Source organism: Polistes fuscatus, unplaced genomic scaffold (assembly GCF_010416935.1).
Source record: "Polistes fuscatus isolate 324 unplaced genomic scaffold, CU_Pfus_HIC Scaffold9, whole genome shotgun sequence".
Taxonomy (NCBI): Eukaryota; Metazoa; Arthropoda; class Insecta; order Hymenoptera; family Vespidae; genus Polistes; species Polistes fuscatus.
In genome coordinates, this window is record NW_025113173.1 from 6,489,374 (window position 1) to 6,507,463 (window position 18,090).

Below are 18,090 nucleotides of genomic sequence, written 5' to 3' on the forward strand. Positions count from 1 at the left end.
CCTCTACCGTCCATAGTACGAACTAAATATGCAAGCACAATGCAAGCGCGATGTAAGTGCCACCTCGAATTTAGTAACTAGTAACTAGTAACTAGAAATTATATCTAGGAACATTATTTTGTTGTTCAGAAGAAGACATAATTATTAATATTATTTATACTTTTGGGAAGGGGCAACAAGACAATTGAAATGATTAATTGAGCGACTATAGTACAATTATTCACAAAAATTCGAGCTTTGACAAAAATATAAAACATAAAATGAGTATATATATATATATATATATATATATATATATATATTTAACATATATATATATATATATATGTTAAAACATATATATATATATATATATATATGTTAAAACATTAATCAATCTCTAAAATGTTTTATATCAAACCACCGAATGGGCAAATACCACTGCATGTTATGGAAAAATGTGTACACACTAGATTAGAATATTTAGAATATTTATATACTAATCAAGCTAATGATTTTGAAGGAAACTTTCAATATTTATTAGAAAGTTCTGCGTACGATAAAGTTGGTCATTTTATATTAAGGTAATGGAATTGAAAAGAAATAGTATAATCATTGGTATCAAACTACGTTGCTATTTCAGATTAATAGCTTCAACGTCAATCGACTTATGGATGTACTGGCTTCCAAGAGAAACATTATTATTGAAACATCGATTAGATAATATTACACCTAGGCAATTAAATAGTCTTTTTCAAAGTATTATACGACAATTGGATACGATAGATAGTATAGAAAGTGAAATAAGTCTAAATATACGAAAAGTATGTCTATTTTATTTAAAATCTACAGTCTTCAAACATATCATGTCCAAAAATCATGCCAATGATTGCTGCGTTTTTCAATTCAAAGGTATATGTATGCCTATAAAATAATTAACATCTACACGCAAATTATATTTACATATGCACATGCAAATCTGTTTCATTTTCATTCAAGTAAGATTTGAGCTAATACCGGAATTAATCAAACACAGAGAAGTTGACTTAATTGCTGGATATGCTGTCGTATATTGTTCGCAATGGAAAAAACTTTTGGTAGCATTATTTAATACTTACTTGATATCAGATTTAAAACATATTAAAACGCACGCATGGCACGTCAACAATGATGTTAGACTTCAATCTCTGAAGCAACAAGTTCAATTTTATATATCACCAAACAGACCTACCATCGGAAAAATAAATAATAATAACATAAATGTGGAAGTAGAAAAGTTTCCATTGTGCATGCAACATCTACATAGAGTATTGAAGAAAAGACATCGTCTTAGTCATTACGCTCGCTTCTATTACAGTCTATTTTTGAAAGAAAGTGGAATGAAAATAGACGATGCTATTCAATATTGGAAAGAGGAATATTCTAAACCCCATACGTGTACTTCCGTTTGTACGCATAATTGGCAAACTAATGAAAACAAATTTCTATACAGTATTAGGCACCTTTACGGTCTAGAAGGATCTCATAGGAATTATAAATCTCCCAATTGTAGAGTTATGTGTGTATGTATTTAATTGATCTTTTATTATAAACTATATCTTCAGAGTAATCATTTTAAAAATAATATTTAGCAATATATATAGCTCTATTTATATCAATTTTAGGCTAAAGTCCCAGGAGCCGCATACGAAGGAGGTTGTCCATTTAAACATTTTGATTCAGATAGGCTTATTGATCTTTTGAATAGCTCATTAACGAAAGATAAATTAGATCAATTTCTTCAAATTATGCCTTCGCAAAAACCAGAAATATTATGTTCTACTTACTTTAAAATAGTACATAAGAATTACGACGATAATATCATTATTAATAGCCCAATACAATACTATGCAATGGCAAATAATTAAATTTTCGAAAACATACAGTAAGGAAGTATTAATATTGTTATATATCTATATAATATTGATTTTATATGATAAGAATAAAGTATTATTTAAAACATACAGATTGCTGCAGGAAATATTTATACACAGTATTATTTACAATATGATGTTTCAGAACTTACAATTATTAAGATTTGGCAAATATTTTCAAACCATTACTTATAACTTCATGTGTCACGCCATTTTCAACCAATATAGACAGCACTCCTATTTTATTTAAATCATTTATGTTTCGTTGTTCGTCGTCAAAAAATAACATATCTTTGTATTCGACGTTAGATAATTTCTTTATCCTGAAAAGATTATTCATATAATAATTAATAGTTTCTTTTATATTTTAGTTATGCAAATATATTCATGTGGCATATATGTTTAAACGTAATGCGTTAAAAACTTACTGTGAAAAGTGTGCTGTTTTTACACCAGGATATATTTCCTTGTATTTAAAATATTTCTCCCAATCGAATAAGTTCAACAATTGTTTAGCACCTTTAATTTCTGAAGTACGCGATGCTATACCAAGCTCATATCCTTCCTCCAACAATTTATTTAATATATCAGGTACATCTTTATAATAACGTATTATCTGACCACGTGCATCTACTATTTCATTTTTATTCCTAAAATATGTTTTGCAGCTTACATTACACCATATTCTTTTATATTCATTTTAATGTTTAAATATTTATACTGAGAAAATATAAAAGATATTAAACACGTGCTTGAATGTTGAGATACAATAAAGCAGTAATTGCATATGATTTTAATAGAACGTACCGTTTTACGAATGGAAGTGTTACATGTGTATCAACCCAGAAAGGCCATAACGTATAATCTGAGAATAAAAAAGTAGTAAGAAGTAATGATAATAACATTTGTTATTAAATAAATATATATATTCTCTAACCTAAATCAAAAACAATTATTTTAGGTTTCTTTTCTGACATATTTAATTCAATTTGTATAATAATTTCAGTATACTTTATTTAGTCGCTTCTCAAATTAATCAAAATAATTTATTTGTCATACTTAATAATATACATATTATAAAATATATTTTTAAAGAGTTAATAATTAGTATTACGTTTACACATATGTTGGTAGTACTGTATAACCATCTGAGTTAATTATATACATTCATTCACGAATAGAATTTATAGATAGTACAGAAACTAATCAAAAAATGACATATGTAATATGCGGAGGTCAAAATTAGTGATGCGGTTTTTTCTGCCAATAGGGAAAATACGTGTCATCAAAAAATCATATTTAAGTAAGAGTGGGGCAACGGGCGTCCTTTTAAAAGCACTGTTTTAACATTAATAAAATGTCTATTACAAGTTTTCTCTTTACTGATAAACTACTCATTTTCGCACAATACGTACTATAACTAAAAACACTTACATTCTCACATTTTCCTATATTGCCACGTAGTATTGTTTTAAAGTAAATCTTCCATTAATAATAGAGATTTAAATAGTGAATTTATAGTAAAGAAATAATCATATCTCAGTATACCTTAATAATAACAAATACATTAAATATTTTTTTTCTTTATTTACTCTGACTTATTAACGATATATACATATACATAAAATGAGTGAGAAGATATTACCATTCTATGTATCTGGTTCGGTGGTTCGAGGTTTTGGTAGAGGCTCTAAAGCATTGGGCATTCCTACAGGTATCATTATTTATATATTATACTTTTCACACGTAGTAACTATCGATATTATTATCATGTAAATAATGTAAAAAGAAAAAAAACAAATCATCTTATCGAAATTGGATTATATATATATATATATATTTTCTTTACGAAGTTGCATTAAATTAAATAAATGTATAAAAATTGAAATTCGATCGCAACGCTTTTATAAATGTTCCTTTGAAAATTGAAAGTTATTTTAATATGTTAAATATCTAATGATATCTCTATAATATTTAATGTTCAATTTTATCTTTTAGCAGATTGTTATCTACGATAAGCTTCTATGATGTAATTCCTTTAACGTTATCTCTCTAATATAGCAAATATAAATTTTTTAAATCTCTACTCTCTACACTAGCGACATATATTAAAAATTCATTTTATTTAATTATGTACTTACGTGGCCAGTAACCATACATTCATTTTTTTATCTACCACTTGTAATAAACAATTATAAGGATGATATGTTTAAGCAATATTTATATATTCTCATTTAAATAGAATCATAAATAGAATTCGGCTTTAATTTTTGAAAATGTATGCGACCGCCGATCGTGAAAGGATATATATATATATATATTTATTTATCTCTGTTTCATTTATTTCTAATATAGATCGTTATTTTCCAGCAAATCTTCCAGAATGTGTTGTTGATTCGTTACCTGAAAATTTTAATACTGGCGTATATTACGGTTGGGTTGCTTTAAATGGAACGATAAATAGAATGGTTGCAAGTGTTGGATGGAATCCATTTTATAAAAATGAGAAAAAAACATTTGTTAAGTAACGAACCATGTATATGTATATATTTATAAAATATTTAATTCTCTATAATGAAATACTACGTATGTATACTTAGATTAATAATATATTTTTATAGGAAGTTCATATATTAGAAACATTTTCAAATGATTTTTATGGAGAGGAACTTAAGGTGATCGTTACCGGTTATATAAGACAAGAAAAAGATTTTACATCAGCAGGTAAATCATTTTCTTATATTTTGTGTATTAAGAAAATATTAAAAATATAAGATTAAATTTGTTTTAGATGAATTGATCAAAGAAATAAAAAATGATATTGCAATTGCTGAAAAAGAATTAGATAAACCAAATATGTTAAAATATAAATGTGATACATTTTTAACAAAGTAACAAATTTTATTAGATTATAACAGTATTTCATTTTTTCAATAGATATCGATTGTAAAATAATGTAATTATGTACATCGAATATTTTTAGATTTGATACAAATCTATGTAGAAAAAATTACTAAATACTACGTTAATTGAATAAACCGAAGTGTTTATACATGTTTATACAAAGTAACGAGAGCATTATTTACATTTGCATTTAACTATACAGATCTATAAGGTCTGAAATATTGTTATTTAAATTGATACTATTTTAATTTGATTCTAGTATATATATATATACATTGTTATTGCGAGGTATCGTGGTTTTGTTCTATGGAAGATGAAGGTTGAGATGAAAGTGGAGGTGGAGGTGGAGGTGGAGTTAGATATGGGGATGGAAATAGATATGGAGATGGGGGTACAAATGGTACAATTGAACTCGTATATGAAGTTGGCTGCGATTGCAAGTACAAATCTGCACGTGGAAATCTTATTCTAGATACTGAAAATGGATTATGTCCATTGAAAGAAGTTGACGAATTAGATTGAAATGTCTGAAACATTCCAAAAGGAATCTGAGGGTTCGGTATTGACGTATTATTTGTACCGTTAGCTTGGAAATTATTTGAATATGACATATATCCGTAAAATCTGTTATTCGAATAGTTAGGATTTGCAAATGATGGTGGTCCCTGCGATGGATTACATGAATTAGAAGAAGTAGAAGGTCTGTCATTATTTCTAACTTGAGATTTTCTTCTTTGAAACTTTTTCTTCGTATTTCTATTCCAAGGATGATTAGTCTTCAAACCATATGCTAAAGAAAAAAAATAATCTTAGTAATAGTACTTACAAGAAAGTTAACATTTAACTTACTTGATTTGCGTTCTCGCTTATATGGAACAGTACTATCCTCCTTATTATTTGTCTCTTTACCAGCTTTCTTTTGCATTTCATAATATTTCGATTCTTCTTCATCATCAGAGAAATCTGGGACCTCACCGTCTTTAAGGGTATCAGCTTCGGCATCAGTACCTTTTCTAAATAATTATAAATTATATTTAATAAATAGAATAACGTCCATATATTAGAACAATTTTATATTTAAAACTTACGTGGTTAATTCGTGCCAAAATACGAGACTTGTGTATGGCGAGTTTGGACAATAATAAACTTCCATGCCAATGTGAACTCCATTTTCTTGTATATGCATCAAACTATTAAATCGTACAGAATAATGTGGATCCTCAACGTTACCAAACACATCTTCAATTCTTCCTAATGTTTTTCTTCCTTTATCTACAAAAAGCACTGTATCTAAATTAAGAGTTGGTTTCTTAGGTTTAGGATATACAATTACTGATGAATCGACTATCCAGGAGACCTAAAATTAAATTCAATTTTAATTCCTATTAGACTAAATAATTATTTAATTTAGAATAGAAAAAGAGAGAAAATGGAAAAGAATTGGTATTTTACTTACTGTTCCAATTAAATCGCACAAATTTTCAGATACTGATATTTTTAGATCTTCGATTGTAGGTAAATCATCTAATTCACTTTTTTTTTTCTTTTCATTACATTTTCTGTTATGTTTTATTGTATTTCTACAAAGAGAACACATACATACATACATATAATCATTTATAGAAATGAAAATATATCACAATAAGTACTACTTACTTATCTTTTGGAATGCTATTATTTTCATCTGATTCATCACTACTACTGCTAGAATCGCTGTCACTGGTGCTATCACTATCGCTATCGCTGCTATCGCTATCGCTATTGCTGCTATCACTATCGCTATCAGTGCTATCACTATCGCTAACGCTGCTATCACTATCACTATCTTTATTAGAAGATTTTTCAACCGGCACACGATACGTATTTGTATTTACATAACCTATAACTTCTTCACTTTTATTAAGATCCAAATTCTTGCTTGCATCCAGGCATTCATTATCTTCAGTATCATCTACATCAGAATCGTATTCTTGTGCAATTATGGAAAGAGATGTTATTATTTTGTTTTCTTCTGTTGCCATGATTATTGCTATATATACAGTTATATGTTTATAGTTCAGTACCACATGGGTTGATTATGAAGTAGTGAATGAAACCATAGTATAGTATAGCGTATGGTGGCGCCGTCTGTAGCCCATTGTTGATTTACCATTTAGTTCGACGAAATTACGTTTGATACGTGATGTTTACGTTTGGCCTGCATTTGTTTCTACGTGTGTGTAACTTATCAAAATACGCTAAGGGGGGTTGGGTTATGATTCCCTCCTAATTACGTTCAATAGCTCGCTTGCTCTCGAAGGAGCAAGTACACTTATCTTATTTTCGATTAACCAACAATTAAATGAAACAAAAAAAAAAGAAAACAAAAAATATCGAAAACACTAATAATATCTCAATTACGAGTATTCATATCGACACATGTTATTTCTATCAACAATGATCTTATTTACTTTCCATCGATATATTTACAGAACAATATTTCATTTCTGTTACAATAATATTTTTCTAACAATTTTATAAACACTTAAGCTACATTCTATAAACACATCTTATTCAAGTCCTAATTCCCCTTTTTAACTGTTAATAATCTTGTCAAATTTGGATTGTTCAATATTTTGTTGGTCTGTGGCTTTTGTTTCAATAACAAAAGAAAAACTGTATAATTTAGACCAACATTTTAGAAATATGTTTCGACTTTGTATAAGCATTATAGAAAAATGATCCAAATCCTTGCCTTGATGAAAGTGACACGCGAAAAGCTAATTGTTATTCTAAATAATTAGCTATACTTATACATATAGTTTCGAAAAAAAATAAAAAAATGATTTATTGTTAAAAAGATATATATATATATATATATACATACAAGGCAAGGCACCTGAAGAATAGTTGACTAAACAATACAAGTATATATCTCTATATATATATATATATATATCAGACATAGGTTTTTTTTGTATAAATTTTAACATTGTACCACTTTCATTGTTGACAGTGTTCAAGGGATCGTTCTTTTCTTTATGCTCGTATCAATTATTATCAAAGGCTCGATCAAAAAGTACGTAATCCTATGCAATTTTATGAATGCAGCATAATGTTTATTGTAGAAACCAATAATACAATCCGTATCGAATGTCTGTTTTCTCCTGTACAACATTAGAAATAAGTGTTAAATAGTTTACCCTTAGTATAGCTAAAAAGTAGTGAAACAGTTTAAGTAAAACATGATTCACTATATACGTAAGGCTCCTGTCCCTGGCATTGTACATTTTGAATGCAAACACAATGTGTTTTTATTATAGAACATTATCTACAAATAGATCTACATACATGCATTATAAAGGAAAGCATTTGGTCCGCTTTTGCTCAATAACTGACTGGTAGTCAACCTTAGAACCAAGGGTAAAGTTCTCTAATTTTGTATCTTCTTCGGCAGAAACTTTTCTCAATTGTTTTTCAGCGCAATTCGGCACTGTTTTAGATGATACAATCTCATAAAAATCATTGGTCCGTCCCTGAATTTGTACCATTTTCTGAGAGCTACTTTCTTTCGGAAACATAGGATTGGCAAGCTTTATTTCAAGACAATGATTGTGCTTTGTCTTAGTTGCTTCTTTTATTTTCATACCCGTCTCTTTCCGTTCTTTAACATTCCTCTTCTGTAAAGGTACATTAAAAATATCCGATAAATAACATTTAGAATCTACTTCAGTCTGAGAAGTTAAATCCTTTGTAGTCGTTAAAGAAATTGCTTTAGAATCTATTAACTGTTTTTCTTTGGAAAATGTTGAAATTTGTTTTTTCCTTTCGTTTAAATTTGTGCTTAGATTTGTGCTTGGTTCGCGTCTCATCGTTTCTTTTTTATTTAAAAAAATCTGTTTTGGTATACGAACAAACGTTTTGTCTACTTTAGAAAATTTCTCCCAAGAAGGTATATTCAGTAGACTGCTTACTTTTCGTAATTCGTTAAACATATCTACCGTGTCTTGCAAAGGTTCAAAGAAAATTTGCAATTTCCGACACTTTGAGCTTGTATTTCTAATTATTTTATTATCTTCTAAATAACTACTTCTTTTATCTTTGTTCAAAGTGCTTATTTCTTGACACTGTTCTTTTAAATTGCTCAATGTATTTATTAATTGTGAGTTAGACGCTTCTTCTTTTAGATAATTAATATTATTACTCGCATTTAAATTTGGCGTACTTCCAACTATTTTCAAACTTTTACAAATACATTCAATCGTCGAATGAGTCGTACATTTCCTCTTGTCTAATATTTCACGTTGTTTCTTAGAAAAGCTACTCCATCTATCTAATTCTGTGAATGAAGAACCTACTAAGAACACGTATTTACTAGAAGAAACACTTTCTTCGTTTACAGTTATTTTCTCTTTTATTAATGTATCTATACTATTGCATCGTTGTTGCATATGGCTAATTTTTGAATTATTCCTTATTATACCTTCCACTAACGACGAACAAGATCCGGTATCGATTATGCTATCTAACGAAGCTCTTAGATAACCTCGGAGAGGTGACTTTTGAGAGAAAGCTCTATCTAAATCATCCGTTTCAAAGGAATGTATTGTCACAGAAGAACTTTGGCCTATATCGGAATATCTTCTAATAGGTAATTCTAGTGTTTTACTTTTTTTCAATTCTTTCAATTGTTTTTTTAGCTGATGATTATTTTGTTCGGTTCTAGTTTGAATGTCTGTTGTTGCTGTTGTTGTTGTTATTGTTGTTGTTGTTGCTGCTGCTGCTGTTTCGTCGATGCCTTTTAAATTAACTATAGATTTACTTCTAACATCCATTGAATCAAAGATCAATTTTTTCAAACAACTGATTTTATTCAAAGTAGTTTGTTGTTCGATAACTTTTCTTGACCTAGTCTTCTGGAAACAAGGCTTACGAATGGTACCAAGATTTGGCGACAATTTTATTAGAAATGGCATTTCCTCGGTTTTCGACTTTCCAATTTTCTTCATTAATGGTCGATTTTTATTCTTATCCTGTAAACGATTTTTCTTAAATGAATGTTGATTGGGTCGATCGTGACCATGATTTTTTGATTTAATCTTTTTACATTCTGTATATGGCATCAAAGAAGCCTCTGTTGTTGCTGTTATTGTATCGGACGGATTAAATTCTTGATTTGGACAAGTCTCATCTAACAATGCGATTGCATCAACTAAATCCATGTAAGCCTTTCTAGGCGTAATACCGATTGCTTCTAGCATTTGCGGAGTTTCTCTTTCGACACTATTATCCTTTTTTGAAATAAACTCAATTTTTAATTCTTTAGTAACGCACGGACTTGAAGAGTCCAAGTTTCTATATGGACGAATCATACATTCTGACGAGCTATTTGCTATAGAGAAGTTCTCATGGTACCATGGAGTGATATCAAGATGTTTTGGTCTAACAGCACATCCTGACGAAGTGATCCTATCCTTTGCTAAATTTTCGTTAGCGATATTTGCAAAATCTTCAAATGATTTCGGTATAGCTTTATTCCATACTAATTTCTTTTCTTCAGGATTTTCTGCGACCTTTGCTTCTTTATTACTTGGCGTTGCGTAAAATGTGGAACCGTTGGACAGCTCTGGCGATACCACTTTTGTAGTCTCATAAACGATACGTCCTTGAGCGCAGGGTAAAGTTGGTTCGCCGTCCGTTGAAGCTTCTTCTGGCGTTAATGGTAGCGCCGCACCACGACCAAATTCTATGAACCACAGCTCGTCCCCCAACTCGCTTTCTCACTTCTTTTCGTTCATATCTTTATTCAAGTAATGCAGCACATAATGTAGAACTAAGTCGTAGCAATACTTATACTCTGTCTAAAAACAAAAGAGAAGATCATACAAGATTAAATAGTTTTATCATTGTCCTTCTTGTTGTTACATTATCTTACAAAATGCCAACCATATTTTCTATTAGCTGAGGCCGATGTCTGCGCACCGTTTTCACAGCTTGAAATATATCTACTTCACCGTGTTGTATTACTTGTTCTATACATGCATTGGCGGCACAATAGACCCCGCAACGACTTCTTCCATCAGGAGACACCACTGCTACTGGACCATAATCCGTTCTTTGTCTCCACCGTTCAACCATATTCATTAGTTCTACTAAACTATTCGTAGACGTCGGTACTCTATGACCCATAGGCCAACATGTTAATTGAAATAACTGAACCGTTTTCGGAGGTGCTTTCACTCCTGCCATTAACTCGGGTAATGAAATGATTTTTTTATTTATTCTAAATACCTGTAGAAACGTATGATATAGAAAAATATTTCAGTACATAACGAAGGAATAAATTACGAGTACGATTTTAATCTTACTTACCCAGGTTTTAATATTTGTATAATGATTATGACTAATATGATCGATAGTAAATACAGGACCATATTTTTTCGAATGCCTTCCTTCTGGCCAAAAACTTGGAAAATTTGTAGAACCCTGTGGTGGTACGCATAATACAACAACTGCTGCACATTCATAATCATAAACTAGAGACCAAAATTCGCCACATGTGTTTCTAAGAGGCCACTCGGTAACAATGTATTCTCTTGGTTTTGTGTAGCCCTATATAAGTTAGAGTAATCATTAATTAATACAATCTAACAAGGAATGTGGATATGATATATTTTAAAAAGTCTGTTTTAAATTCTTACGTCCACAAAGACAGCATTTATATAATCTGTGAAATTGTTCCCTTGGAAACTAGTAAGGTACGGTCGAAAGTTGTCAGCTAAGTAAAGGAAATAATAATCATTTGAAAAGTAAATCTATGAAATATAAAATACGTTTAGATTGTTTACTATTGATTTTTCTTCAAAATTTATTCAAACTTACGCGGTACGACCAAAACATCTCTATTCTTTTCACGATTATCAGCCCTGTGTCCTCCTGCACAGTCTCCGATCGTAAATCGTGGCGTTTGTTTGCATATCTGTTGATACTCCCGAAGATATTCGTTCATTTTAGTTAGAGGATTTTTGATACTTTTTTGTTTCAAACGTAGCGATAATTCCGAAACTGGAAACCACGAAGTACCGCATATTACAAATTCTTCCAAAGTATCGTATACAAATTTGTACTGTTCCTGGAACAATATATTTCATAAGTATATATAAGTATGTATATGTATATATATATGTATACTACTACTCTCTAAAATATTTAAAATAATTTTCACCAAATGTATGCACCAACGTACCAAATTTTCTATCATTCCTCTTCTACTTTGTCTCAGTTTCTTTAAATATCCAAATACATCAAAGGCATCTTCTTCTTCGGCTAACTCCATATTAGCATCTATTGCAAGATACACTCCTGATCGACCACCACCATCACTTTAATTGCGAAGAGAAAATAATCACAAAGAATATAAGAAAATGTAATGTAAAATAAAAAATAATCTATTCGATAATCTTTACATAATGCGAGAGTAAAATGAGGGCAAAGACTTACTTGCAATGAACTACCATAGGACCTGATTCATTTTTTATAGTAGATCCAACAACTGCCCTAACACGGCGACGAAATTCTAATACTGCATTACCAAAAGGACAAGTATGAGAGTGCCATTCGGTATAATGAAATTGTAGCAATGTCCTCTCTTCAGATATTTCCTACAAATATTAACACATTTAATATATCAAGCAAAGTTTTAATTTAAACATTATTTCTATTTCGCTTGCTATACTTACCTCGCTTTCATCCTTCTTGTAAAGTTTTATTGTACGTATATGAAAATTGGCTAATTGTTCTTCCTGTAATATAGAAACTCCAATACCTCCATATTCTTCATCCTTGTCTTTACTTGCTGGCCAGTACTGGACGCACATGACCTACGAAATGGTGCATACAAATGATGATACAATAAATTACTCTAACAATACATTTTAAATGTATTTCCAATGACTTACTCGTATGAAATCAAATGTTTTCGTAAGCATAACAATGCAAGATGCTTTCTCTTGCCAAACCATTCGCCAAAATTCTGTTACAGTATTTTCCATAGGACCTTGGGTCACAATATATGCATTTGGTTTCAAGATACTCTATAATATGAAAAGAAGATAAAAATTGAAATTGCCAAATGATATTATTCAAATGTAATGTATGAAGTTAAACAATACATTGACATACTTACATCTACATAAGATGCATTAACATAATCGGAATCTGTTTCACCCTCTATTGTATCCAAAACCACTCTGTTATAGTCATCTGCAAACAATAACGATTGTTAAAACAAAATGATTATATGCAGAATAAATCTAGATAAAGGATAAATTTGTAATGTCATGTTATTATGGTATTGTTTTTGAATTTGCGAAAAATCAAAGGCAAATAAATATAATGAAAAAAATGATGATAAATATTTTTGTTCTCGTTTATGTTTTATATAGGATTCATTATAACAATTAGCATTCATTATAAAAAATTGGAATAAATTAGATCATATGCAATAATTTGTAAAACATCAATATCTACACATCACCAACTGCAACGAATAGTCATAAAGCATTTATTAAAAGTATACTAACTTACCGGCAACAGCTAGTGATAGCACTAACCGTTTGTAGCTGGTGCATCTTCATTGGCAGGCACTATGGTAGGAGTGTTAGATCCATATAACGGGATCTTAATTCAGTGTAGGATCCGGATTCGAATATTCGGTATCCGGATTCGAGCTGTCGTGTCATGTATTTATCTGGATCTCAAGGAATCCGAATATCCTCAAATCTGGATCCCACGAAGAGTCCTAGTACAGTCTAATGTTTTATAAGTTTAAACACGTCAATCACCAAAATAAGCTTGTAAATAATATTTTCCTAAAGTACAAAAGCGCATATTTCAAAGCATTAGAACGTTCCTGTATTAAAATGCAATGTTTGCTTAAATGTCATGACAGAAATTTATACGTAATCGAAGCTCAAAATATCACACAATATTAAACCAAACAGAATTAGTTCTTTTGTTGAAACAAAACATTTCAACATTGACAATAACCACTAACTATCGCTTTGGATTAAATAATGAAGAACAATTTGTTTTTTTTTTGACGATACAATGCTCTTATAATTTATACCATTCATACTTACATGGAATACATTTCTGATTTTGATTCTTTTCTTTATTTACTGGTTTTGTAGCATGTCTACACGAATGCGATTCTACCTTTGCTGCTGTCTGAAATGAAGAAGAACAACATAAGGAAAGAAAATGAATATGTTCTTTAATGGAAAATGCATGAAAATATAATTTCTTACTTGAAATTCTACTCGATATAGAACCGGAAATTTTCTCCGAAGCTCGCAAAGCTTTGGAAATTGCGAAAGTTCGGTAGGTGCTGTAGGTAATGTAGTGCTCATACTGCTACTAAGTTCCTCCGTTGCTAAACGTATTAAAGCAATGTTATGATTTTTTAATCATTTGTTTGTATCATTTGAATTTAGATATTTGAACTTACCAAAAGAAATGAGGCCACTGTTTAACATGGATAATTTAATTTGACTTGGAATGGAAACCAAGCTATGTCCAGGATTTAAATGACGCTTTCTAGGTGGTTTCTCAGGTGCTCTAGGTGCGCTCCTACTTCTACTGTGATGTTGATGTTTCCTGTGCGTATGGGAATGAGAATGAGAACCGCTAGCAATGGAAGTGGCTCCTGTACGATCGGAACAAATACTGCTCAAGCCTAGGACGCCGCCACCACCTCTACCCCCGCCACCACCGGTCGATTGCGTTCTTAAGGATGACATTTTCTGAAACAATAATATTACTTTATACAATATACTTGGTAAATATGAAAAACATTTGAAGTATTATTTGCATAAACTTCTACAATCAAAGTTACCTGAGAACGATTAAATTTAGCCGATAAACGATATACAAATGGTATATGTCAAACTATCCGTAACTCTCGATCAAACTATTCTTTCCAAAGGTCCATCCTCGAATAACTAATTGTTACAACCCTTTTTAAAAATCCTTATGTCATATACGCGTTATCTCCATTATGTTAGAATATTTGTAATATTTCATATCAGATTAGAAACAATCTGATAACAAACGATAAAATCTGCAAGAAGAATGAAATATAACATTAAATTAACAACAATTATTTTTAAATATATGGAATTAAAAATAATATTATAGCATGTCGAACAGTTTGATCGTAATAATTCTCTTACTTGTTTTCTTATAGATTATGATTATCCGTTTAAGTATATTCCAATGTATCGTCTTTTGATTTTAGGATAGATACGCACGGCAAGTCCAACAAAGTGTAAATCTACAAAGATCAAAGATGTTTATTCATTTTGTTCAATCGAATTGATGATCTTATCAGAGAAATCTTTCAAATGATTAAATGATTGATAGAAGTATTCAACGTACATTAGACATTTTTTAAATATCAACGATAAGGGGGGTACTACTATTAAACATTATAATATAAATTATTGACGCAACTAAGAGATTTGTTTTTCAAATATAACATAAATAGAGAAACATCAATTGTATGCATTTCAAATTGATTTGATGTATAATATTGCATCTATTATATAGTGTATATGCATACACTCATACAAATAAGAATGAATTGAAGTAAATAAGGGTGCCCGGTGGTGGCTCCCTCGTTTAAATAGTAGGATTCATAGAAAGGCGCGAAAACGAATTATCAACCTTGATATTCAAATTAATTAGATCAAGGAAACATTTTTTTCTATTCTATCGATCTATTTTTATTTTTTAAATTTATTCTTCAAATACAATGACTATCTTATATTGGCACATCATTCGATGTGCACAATTGCATCAATAATATTATTACTTTATTTTGCATATGCAACATTAAATGAAAATAAAGAAAAATAGATGAATATACGGTCGAACATTAATCTAATCAGTATTTTGTCTAAAAGTAAAACAATTAAAAATGCATGAAATTCAATGTAATTCGTTAATGTAGGATAAATAGACAGTATGAAATATAGAATAATAATTACTATTAGTAATCGTAAATGGAATTCGCGTATAGAAATGATATTTCTTTTTTTCTCAAGATAATAAAGTTCGATAGATATTTTTTCTTCGATTCGTTGGACTACACACAGGGATATTCCATACCGAAGGTTAAGCGTCTTCCGCTAAGAATATAAATATAAAAATAAACTCATGCCATCTCTGTCGAAATTCTCTTTTCAAACACTAGGTACAGCCGACGTTCATTATTTTTACGCGAATAATATGTTTTTTTTTTACTTAAAATATATAGGCGAGATAACCGATAGGGGTTTTTCCCTTTTTTCTTTTTTTTTTTTCCTTTTTTCTCTCTTCTCTTTTGTCGTTGATTAAATGAAACAAAGATTACGATCAAATAAATACGTATCAGATTGTATATGCATCTTCCTCTATTACAGTGTGTCACATTGCATCGTCTTTTAGTTGAATAATAAAAATTCGATAGGATCATCGTCGATCGATAGGAAAGGCAAACGAGAATGTCGTATAAAATCGACATACCATAACCGTGATTCTCGTAGATATATCGAAGATTCAACCGGCGCCAAATGCGGACATATTCCTCGCGTGCCTCTTCTTCTTAGACGAAAGGCCAATTATTTGATCCTTTTATTTCACATGAAATCTTGTCAAATACACGATAACATTTGATTAGGATAAAGGACGAAGGATAGGAATAGAATAAAAAAAAGGAATAGTAAAACCGTTCAAATGTGTTGATTTTCCTTTTAATTTTTAACACTCGGACTCGACGACGACGACGACGACGACGATGGTGGTGGACGATGATGATGTTGAACAAAAAAAAAGAGAGAAGTTATAATTTATCGGCTTATTATTTAATATGTTCGATTTAGTCTTATTGAAAGTATCTATATATCCTACGTTTATATATTTTATTATTAATGTTTCTTCCCTTCGTCGCGATAAAGAAAGAAATATTTATTTTTTTAAAAGGACGACGAGTACTGAGGGAAATAATAAAATAAACGATTGTAGGACGAGTTAAATGGATTAATAATAGGAGGAATAAGAAAAGTCCGAGCGAGGATAATGACGGCGATCACGTTTCCGAGTGCGAGGTCGATGACAGACTGACGCAGGCCGACGCGATGACGACGACGACAACGACGACGACGAGAACCCGTTGACGGTCAGTCGTATTACTCTTCTAACATGGAATCGCGGGAACCCTCGGGGCGGCTACGTTCTCCGAGTGAATGTAGAAGAGGGAGAGCGGGTGGGCGGGTGGGAGGTGGGTAGGGTTGAGTCGGTAGTAGTAGCAAAACGTTCACAATAAGAGCGTGTTCAGTCGTGCAGTCGTCAGTGAGAGCTTCGTTCCTGGCTGGTGCTCCTGTCCGATAGCGCCGTCCGTCTTGACGCCAAGGGCGTGGTCCTACCACCCAAAACCCTCTCTCTCTCCCAACCCTCCTTCTTTAACCCACCCCACCCCCACCCCCATGCCCCTCCCTAGAATCGCGTAATAGCTGCGTTATATACCATTGTCGCTATTGTCGTACTTTTCTGCACGCGATCATCGCTCTCCTCCGCCAACATTTCCAATGCTGATATTATTTTTATATGCTCGGAGTCTTGAAATAACGCATAATCGCTTATAGAGAACGAGACTCTGAGATTTTCATATATTTACTTTACTTTACTTTACTTTACTTTATCTTTTTATTTTTACAGATAAAAACAACTCAATCGATTGAAATTTTGTATGTATATATATATATATATATATATGTTTTTATCGTATAATATTACGTACAGATTAGAGTTAATATAATTCATTCGTATCAATCATATTCGTATTAATGATCGATCGATCGATCTATCGATCGATAATTATACGAATTTAATTAGGAATGCATCATTCTTAGGAAAACGAAAAATCTATAATATGTATATGCACATTTCAACATTTCTAACATACAATGGCAAGCATCTCGATGTGTAATTGGCTTCCTGTTCTATTTATTTCTGTCAATGACGACAATATTATTGCAACTAAAGCGCAAAATCATGCTACAGCTTAAATACTATGCAACCGTTTAGTTTTATTAAGAGAAATATAATAGAATATATATTTATTCTATATGTTTGTCTTATTTGACAGATTAAAATAAAATATTTTAGTTTTGTAATTGTATTAGAGGAAAGATACAAATTGCAGGATGAAAGTTGTAATTTGGATTTTCGTAGAATCGTAGCGCCAAGAGTGAACGTTATCTCGATAGATCTTTCT

General features: G+C 30.8%; 5 protein-coding genes across 10 annotated transcripts; 2 read left to right on the forward strand and 3 right to left on the reverse strand.

The window, feature by feature from the left end:
* The first annotated feature begins 78 nt into the window (after positions 1 to 78).
* Positions 79 to 1,904, forward strand: LOC122525280 (DNA primase large subunit-like). Of its 2 annotated transcripts, XM_043647965.1 has the most exons (5): positions 79 to 266; positions 340 to 563; positions 623 to 891; positions 979 to 1,541; positions 1,644 to 1,904. In XM_043647965.1, the coding sequence occupies exons 2-5, from the start codon at positions 385 to 387 to the stop codon at positions 1,884 to 1,886; spliced, it is 1,254 nt and encodes a 417-aa protein (XP_043503900.1). In that variant the 5' UTR covers positions 79 to 266; positions 340 to 384; the 3' UTR covers positions 1,887 to 1,904. The 2 variants fall into 2 exon arrangements, with proteins under 2 accessions (XP_043503900.1, XP_043503901.1); XM_043647966.1 differs by lacking the exon at positions 79 to 266 and having other exon boundaries at positions 454 to 543.
* Positions 1,610 to 3,080, reverse strand: LOC122525281 (magnesium-dependent phosphatase 1-like). Of its 2 annotated transcripts, XM_043647967.1 has the most exons (5): positions 2,830 to 2,998; positions 2,700 to 2,757; positions 2,321 to 2,542; positions 2,045 to 2,215; positions 1,610 to 1,770 (listed from the first exon to the last, which is right to left on the reverse strand). In XM_043647967.1, the coding sequence occupies exons 1-4, from the start codon at positions 2,867 to 2,869 to the stop codon at positions 2,050 to 2,052; spliced, it is 486 nt and encodes a 161-aa protein (XP_043503902.1). In that variant the 5' UTR covers positions 2,870 to 2,998; the 3' UTR covers positions 1,610 to 1,770; positions 2,045 to 2,049. The 2 variants fall into 2 exon arrangements, with proteins under 2 accessions (XP_043503902.1, XP_043503903.1); XM_043647968.1 differs by lacking the exons at positions 1,610 to 1,770; positions 2,830 to 2,998 and adding an exon at positions 3,007 to 3,080 and having other exon boundaries at positions 1,999 to 2,215.
* Positions 3,030 to 14,053, forward strand: LOC122525282 (riboflavin kinase). 4 transcript variants are annotated; one of them, XM_043647971.1, is made up of 4 exons: positions 3,030 to 3,195; positions 4,263 to 4,411; positions 4,514 to 4,616; positions 5,056 to 5,141. In XM_043647971.1, the coding sequence occupies exons 1-4, from the start codon at positions 3,120 to 3,122 to the stop codon at positions 5,118 to 5,120; spliced, it is 393 nt and encodes a 130-aa protein (XP_043503906.1). In that variant the 5' UTR covers positions 3,030 to 3,119; the 3' UTR covers positions 5,121 to 5,141. The 4 variants fall into 4 exon arrangements, with proteins under 4 accessions (XP_043503906.1, XP_043503905.1, XP_043503904.1 ...); XM_043647970.1 differs by having other exon boundaries at positions 3,069 to 3,606; XM_043647969.1 differs by lacking the exon at positions 5,056 to 5,141 and adding an exon at positions 4,684 to 4,787 and having other exon boundaries at positions 3,069 to 3,606.
* On the reverse strand, positions 4,922 to 6,978 carry LOC122525279 (H/ACA ribonucleoprotein complex non-core subunit NAF1-like). The gene is made up of 5 exons (XM_043647964.1): positions 6,453 to 6,978; positions 6,253 to 6,376; positions 5,885 to 6,153; positions 5,646 to 5,809; positions 4,922 to 5,586 (listed from the first exon to the last, which is right to left on the reverse strand). Exons 1-5 carry the CDS (start codon positions 6,815 to 6,817, stop codon positions 5,075 to 5,077), a joined length of 1,434 nt encoding a protein of 477 aa, XP_043503899.1. The 5' UTR covers positions 6,818 to 6,978; the 3' UTR covers positions 4,922 to 5,074.
* Positions 7,873 to 17,072, reverse strand: LOC122525277. The gene is given in 16 exon segments (XM_043647959.1): positions 7,873 to 10,636; positions 10,722 to 11,066; positions 11,148 to 11,387; positions 11,477 to 11,553; positions 11,658 to 11,907; positions 12,022 to 12,157; positions 12,276 to 12,436; positions 12,515 to 12,655; positions 12,734 to 12,868; positions 12,961 to 13,037; positions 13,916 to 14,003; positions 14,084 to 14,208; positions 14,284 to 14,578; positions 14,671 to 14,895; positions 15,008 to 15,108; positions 16,341 to 17,072. Coding segments are annotated over 13 exon segments (4,572 nt in total). The 5' UTR covers positions 14,576 to 14,578; positions 14,671 to 14,895; positions 15,008 to 15,108; positions 16,341 to 17,072; the 3' UTR covers positions 7,873 to 8,131.
* Positions 17,073 to 18,090: the final 1,018 nt, after the last annotated feature.